We start from the raw sequence: 7,262 nt of genomic DNA, 5'->3' as shown, positions 1-7,262 counted from the left end.
ATGGGCAGCAGCCACTTGTCCCTGGTCGCTGCATGTCCCCTGTTCCCCCACCAGCACTGCAGGGAGAAGTGTTGGTTCTGCCCTGGTCTGAGAGATAAAAGGATGCTTTTTCAGCCAGGAAATCATTAATCTTTAACATTATGGATGTGCAAAATTAAATGCACTACAGCAAGGAACAGTGATGAATTTGGGCAGCTGTAACCCAGAATTTATGGACTGAATTTGGAGATGTGATAATCAGCAGCATATTTGCTGGAAGTGGAAAAACAAAAACCACAACACATTGATATTGTTTAAATAATACACTCTATTTTATTTTGTCTTAAAATAGTTTAACCTTTATGCTACAGACTTGTTTCAAAAAACAGAAGGTCTCATCTTGCACCAAAAATATATATATTTATATATATATATATAACACTCTGTTTTATTATTATTTCTCTCCAAAGACCATTAAATACTAGATGGAAAATGAGAACTAAATAGTGAGTGTCGAGAAGAATCAAATTTTATTTTTAACTAGAGTCGCACATTTTAAACATTTATATTCTGAGCAACGATTTGTCTTCACCAAAGAAGATTCCAAGTTCACACTCCAGCAATTCAGGAAAAATGCTAAACCCTGAAGGGCTCGAGCCAATGCACACTGGGGTCGATGGGCAGCCCCACACCAACCCCAGTGGGTTCTGGACCTGGCCCCAAGTGCATTGGTTCTCAGCCATACAATGGCCAACTTTTCTTTTTCCTGCTGAGAAGAGCAAAAACCACCCAGGCACATTTTTGCTCTTAAAAAAAAAAAATAGAAGTTAGGAAAAAAAGAAAAAAAACAAACCATTTCCTATTTATCCAGTGATTGCGTTTTTCAGATCAATACCCTTGAAATTTGTTAAGAGAAAATACGTAGTGTTTTAAATAAAATAAAACCTGTGTTGGACTACCATAGGTGAGCTGTCCAAACAAATACAGTGCACAGTTGGAGGAAGTTTGGTTAGGAGGCAGCTGTTTTTATGTACACGTGGAAGTCACATCATATACAAACTGAAAAACGAGGAGAGTTAGTCTGCGTTTTGTCGTGGAAGGACTGCAAAAGGACTGCAGCTTTCTTCACAACTGATCCTCAGGAGACTCTGCGAAAGGGGAAGAAGCAGCCTCGGGAGGTGGCTGCTCCCAGGTCACCTTTACAGCAGGTGTGTGAGTCCACAGCTGATGGAAACATGAGGAGGAAGGATGGGCAGAGCAGCATCCTTTCCCTGCTACAGCTCTGTCCACGCTGCCCTCCCTCCRTCCCTCCCACTGAAASGAACTGGTCACTAAAAACAGGTATTTTTCTGGCAAGACATGTGTTCAATGTTCTAGAAAGCTGGAAATGGGAATATCAGTCCTTACCTAGCTGTTGTGTAAAGTGCAGCACGAGGTGTTCTGCTTATGGAAGAAACAGATGTTTGTTACTAACCATACGCCCCTGCTGGGCTGTTTATCCTTTATGTGACAACACAGGTAATTCTATTTCAATTTTTTTATATTTTGCCCACCGATAAAATTATGGGAAGCCAAGTAAATTTTGAAACCAGCCAACACAAAAGGAAAGCAGAGCCTCCCATGTCCTGACTGCTCCTGTTCAGCCTTAAATAGTAAAAAAAAATCTAGTGGCAGAGCTGTACAAAATTCCCAACAGAAACATCTGGAATATGAAGGAACATTTTAATTGCACAGTAGACATTTAAAGTGAATAATATCATCTWGTTAAAATCTAATCTTTGGTTTTTGCCTCGAAAAAGGCTCGAAATGACTGATGAGGGGCAGGAGTTTCCATACACACCAGAGAAACTGCAGCCCGCTCAAGTGAKTAGTTCCACTGATTTCAGTAAATATTCTGGAAGAAAGTGTTTCCTGAACCATGGCATTTCCAAAACTAGCATGAGAGACATGATTGAAAGCCAGGGAAATGGTGCAGATTACTAATAAAAAATTYAAAACACACAACCTTAGTTTCTGACCCTGATCCTGCAACACCTTTTAGGACAGAGGTTTAACCATGAGTAGCCCCACAGGTTCCAGGAACGGGTCCCCTGAACACCCCTTTGCCAGGCTGGGGCTGAGGAATTTGTTTGGGATTTGTTTTCTATTTTTTGAGATGGTCAATGAAGCAAACAAGCAGCAGTAGAAATGGACTATGAGTAAAACATTTAATTTCTCTCCTTCAACTACTCCAGGCAAGACTTAGATAAAGGTGAAAAAGTTCAGCTATAATTACGAAGGAAAGGGATGCTGGGCCTTTTCATTACCTTCTCCTGTGCTTTTGCAATGATCAGCTGTTCCTGTGTCACTACTATTACTATTTTAGCCATTCCAAGCTGTGGGAATTGACCAGTGAAACACAGTAGTCAAGTAGACAGAAGACTCAGCATTGAAGAGTACAAACTATAAATTACATTGAAAATTAAATCGCTTTAATTAAAAGCTGTTCAGTGCATTTGTTATGGGCCGTTTGCGGTAAAAGACAATCCCTCCTGTTGGTAACATAACCAAATCAGCTTGGGTAAAAATACTCCTGGCCCAAATTTTGGAAGCGTTGAATAACCCCCCAGCTYCGCTGAAATCAGTGAGGACACGGCATTTCTCAAAATCACTGATGCTCACACAGCAACACACTAACTTCTACTAACAAACTCAAGATACYGACAAATTAAAAACCTCCCGGGGTCGGGAGGAGGGGGAGGCTGGGAGGATGTGAATTTGTACGCAGTTACTTTGTCAGGTGCACACGCACACGTYAGTAACCGCAGATGTGTTTTAAATTTAGCGCTGTTAATTCTGGGCGGGGGAATCCTCCTCGGAGAAGGCRAAACCATCTGAAGTGACGCCGAAATCACACTACATTCCTGTGGGCGTGGAGAAACGCCGCGGGGTTGGGTTCCACAGTGCCAAGGACGGGGGCTCCGGAGGYGATGCCAGCGAGGGGAGGGGATGGGGCACAGTGATCGGCGTTACAGGAGGTATTTGCGCCTGGTGTCCTCGTCCAGAGTGAGGTCCACCACTTCTGGMGGCGAGGACCAGTTCTGCTGGGGAGCCACTGCTGTCCATGGCTGCGTGGGCTGGGTGCTGCCGAAGGGAGAGCCGCGCTTCCAGGAGGACACGCTCTGGATCACCCCTCCCCTGGGATGCACGCACCTGCGGCAGGACAATCGGGAGAGGAGAGGACACACACAGCGTCAGGGCTGCTGCTCGGATCACACATGAGGCTCACACCGCCAGCATCTGGTSATTGTCCCTCTCCAAACCAGCCTCTGCACTTGGAGAGCCCATGGCATCTCAAAYACCCAGTGAACAAAGCTAAATTTGAATCTGGAGATTTGGTGGGGAATAAATTAAAGGAATGCCAGTGGGTGTAATGTGATATTCCTTAAAAAAATATGTGCATGGATCCCCAGGATCTCAAGAAAGCTTGCCCCACCACGTAGTACCATGCACAGTTTCATCCTAGAAATATAACTTACTGGACTTTTCAAAAAGAGAAAAATTTGAAGTGCGGCTGCCTAAGACAAAAGGAAAGCTATCTTATAATATTAAATCAAAGCCATGTTAAAACAAGGAAGTAATGATACTTTCATTATGATAATTGCAAAACAGATCTTGGTAATTACTTTATTACAGCTGTTATGTCTCATTTTTATTGTTTTGGTCTTACAAACGTGCTGGGAAATGCTCAGTGACAACAGTTCAGCCCCACTTCAGCAAAATATTGAAGCTTTCAGTGACTACAGCCAATGACACTAAAAGGTGTATTTGAAGATAAGGCTCCAGTGCCCTGCTGAAGCAAGATACACAGGTACCTACTCACACAGTGTTTTTACCTATTCTAGCCATAACAGATACATGACAAATGAAGCACAGGTTAACAGCAATTAGATAAAAGAAAAGCAAAGTGAAAGRTAGAATAATTTTAGTGCATGATGAAGTGATGACAGGAATTTACTAGAGGCTTTAGGATGTTCATTCCATTTCCAGCTGTAAATCCTACACAGGCACCAGTAAAACTTGATACCCAGTGCTCCAAAAATTGTTTTGCTCTTGAAAGCACTGGTGGTGGCTGTGACTGTATCCTGGATAAACATGAGGTGTTCTGGCTGCTGGAGTAACCTTTTCCCATTTCTTTGTGAAGGCATGTGTATTTCAGGAACTCAGATTTCCTGCACTGATCAAACATCCCTGACATTTACATTTTATTTATTCCAATTTAAGYTCGTGATATTTATTTTCTCCAAAACTACTTAGATTATGCTCAGTTCTCTTCATTCTGGCAGGAGTTTCATGAAATAAAATGAAAAATCTCATTCTCTGAGCTGTAACTTCTCTGAATATAAATGTCTCATTGCCTTCTCAAATACGCTGCTTAGGTTTAGATGTGATGTTCAGAACAGCTTTTTTATTACTTCTTCAGTTTTAAAAATGCATASTTAGAGTATATATCTACAAAGAATTAGCAATAAGATCCTGGAACTCTTGCAAATGTATGCAATTTCTTTCTTTTAAAGCTTTATTTTAAGAAATACTTTTAAGCATAACTGGAAAGAAAAGCTTGTAGACAAAGCAAATTAAATGTGATGTTTGGTCCCAGGGGCTTTGGTGCATCGTTTTGAGCCCTCAGTCTTTAAGCAAAGCTAACACTAACTTTTCTTCCTGAAGATGATGAGAACCAAACCATAAATTATCTCACAGAAATGATACCTTTATCCTCAAACAAGTCACACAAGTAGCCAACAGCAAAACATTCAGTCAAACATGAGCTCAGGGAACATGCTTCCAGTCTGTGGCTAAGGCAAGATACCACATAAATGCAATAAAAAAAAAGAGAGGTTTAAAAACTCCACCTAGGAAAAACTAGGGGGAAACTGGTTTATATGCATGCATGATTTAAAAAAAAATCTACTGCTGAAAAATGATACAAACTGAAAACCATAACTTGGTGTCCTAAATAGATGCCAAGTAATATCCCATTGATGAGAAACAGCACCAATTCACTGAYGAGCTGAAGAACTACAAATGATGGACAAGCTCCAGGGTATCACGACTCACACCAGCCCAACGATGACATAGAACAGGGAACACGGTCAGAACCAGTATCCAAACACCACACTAACTAAGCATGCAGAAAATACTGATCAAAAACCTAAACCTTGTCCAAACCCTGTCAGAAGCCCATCAATACTTCATAACTGCAAGCCTAGACCTGCAAGAGAAATAAAACTCTAAATAGGATCCAAGACAACTGAAATGTGTGAGTATTCAAGGGAGGCAGTAAACGCTGGTCTGTGGAGACGGGTGCAGAGTCAAAGGAAAGAACAGAAGAGTATGTTTAGTCTGACTTGCTGAAATTAYTTCAGTCCATATCTACTAAAACTCCTTTTAAACAGCAACTCTGCCTTTAGCTCATGTTTCCATTCCTGTAGAGGGTCAGTATTATTGAGGCAGCAGCATGGCAATCTTTCAGAGAGGGGACAGCAGCACGAGGATCCTGTGTGCAGTGCTGCACAGATTCACACCAGCCAGTGCTGGAATCCACACCCCTGACCAGCAGCACAAAGATCTTACAAGCCCTGGGTCCTCCTGCATGGACAGCTGGGAGAGGTGATTCTTAAGGAATTACCATCTTCCAAAAAAGTTGGCCACGCAAGGACTTTTGTTCTAAAAGCAAAGACTGAATCCCCTTTCTGGACCTGAAAATTTCCTTTTTTTCACATCCAAAAGCACTGGGCTGAGCTCATGTTATTCCATAAAGTTTCCTGCTGGGGAWATTGGGTCTTCATATCTTCCTTCTTCTTCCCTCAAGAAAAATGCAGTGAGGGGACAACAAGGAGCTCTGTTCCTTGTCCCTCACACCCCCTTTTCTGCCTCCAAGCACCCATCAGGCAGTAGGAACAGGGAAGTTTTAGAAGAAGCTTGTCTATGTACTGTTGTAACTTGCTTTTTATTCTGCTAAATTCAGACTCCACACTATAAGAAAATGTTAGTTTTTTTTCAACTGCTTGATAATATTTTAAGCCAAGGAAAGACCATAGACTAAAGATGAAGAGTAAGATCAAAAAATGCCTACTAAGAAGAARGGTTGGACAGGTTTCTGACTGAGAAAAAAACTTCTGGCACCCTTATCCTCATCTATTTTGACCTCTCTTGCATCTTGAAATAAAACCAAGATTCATAATGATCCAATTTTGAACCTAAAAGATCTATTTCATTACATTAGTCATTGAAAAATTTATGGTATKTTTACACCTACTGATTCATTAAATAAAGAGGAAGCTGATAAAAAAACCATGATTCAATATTTTGAAAGGAAACAAGAACCCACATAAAGATTTTCACTCAAGTATTTGCATGCTCACAAATTCCTTTAAAATCTGAATTCCTGATGCAATGTAGATTAGTGTCTCAATATATGGTATTTTTACACAATGCATCTTTGGCCAGTTAATGTTTGATATTGAATCACAAGTTTMATCTGAATAATTATCAAGTAGGTCACTTTCTAAATAAAAACACATTCTGACATCACCGTGACCAGAGGAATAGAAAAAAAAAGTGCAGCATTTGCTGCCTTTTGGGCATCACTCATGGATGGATAACTACAGAAGTGAAGGGCAGCAGTTGCTTCTTTACTGATTTTGGAAATAACAGACATTCTGATAAAATGAACGAAACACTAAAGCAAGAAAAAATAATCCATACCTGGCATGTTCCTGAACTCCAATGATCTCTACTTCACTGTCAGAAGAGGCAATGTTAATTTCTTCACTGGCCTGGGCATTACCACAAGAGGTTTTGTCACCTGCAAGGAAGCCTGGATCCAAACGACCTGCAGATGGGGAAAATGGGAATACAGTGTTCAACAGCTTACACAACTCAGAAATCAGCTGGAAAAGGGGTTTCCCAACCTAACAAAAAAAAAAAACCAAAACAACACTGAGATTAGAAAATCTAATTAGACCAAGTTTTTCAACCTACAGTTCATCACAGAAAAACTGGATTTAGCCAGTGTCAATAGCTCCAGTGATGGTGGTCACACAAATGTGAACAAAGCCTGACTGTTGCACCAAGAATAACCGGAATTTCCAGCTGAAATTCTAAGTGACAGTGCTAAGAGTCAGACTGTTYCTAGACCTCTTTGACATTAAGAAACAAAACAATCTAAGCAAACTCAACAGTGTTATAGCACAAAAACTCTATAGGCTGGACAGAAACATCACACACATGAAGGAAAATTA

At 40.9% G+C, this 7,262-nt stretch overlaps 1 protein-coding gene across 2 annotated transcripts in view; it reads right to left on the bottom strand.

The window, feature by feature from the left end:
• Window positions 1-525: 525 nt before the first annotated feature.
• Window positions 526-7,262, bottom strand: part of ARK2N (arkadia (RNF111) N-terminal like PKA signaling regulator 2N) — a 45,031-nt gene continuing 38,294 nt past the window's right edge. For both annotated transcript variants that reach the window (XM_057367795.1, XM_057367796.1), the window contains exons 4-5: window positions 6,727-6,853; window positions 526-3,171 (exon numbers count right to left, since the gene is read on the bottom strand). In XM_057367795.1, the coding sequence (XP_057223778.1) occupies window positions 2,988-3,171; window positions 6,727-6,853 (311 nt within the window). In that variant the 3' untranslated portion in view covers window positions 526-2,987. The remainder of the gene's footprint in view (window positions 3,172-6,726; window positions 6,854-7,262) is intronic.

This window comes from Malurus melanocephalus, unplaced genomic scaffold (genome assembly GCF_030028575.1).
Source record: "Malurus melanocephalus ecotype Western Australia unplaced genomic scaffold, MMel_1.1 scaffold_85, whole genome shotgun sequence".
Taxonomy (NCBI): Eukaryota; Metazoa; Chordata; class Aves; order Passeriformes; family Maluridae; genus Malurus; species Malurus melanocephalus.
The sequence above is the reverse complement of the archived record's forward strand: the minus strand, read 5'-3'. Positions and strand labels throughout refer to the sequence as shown.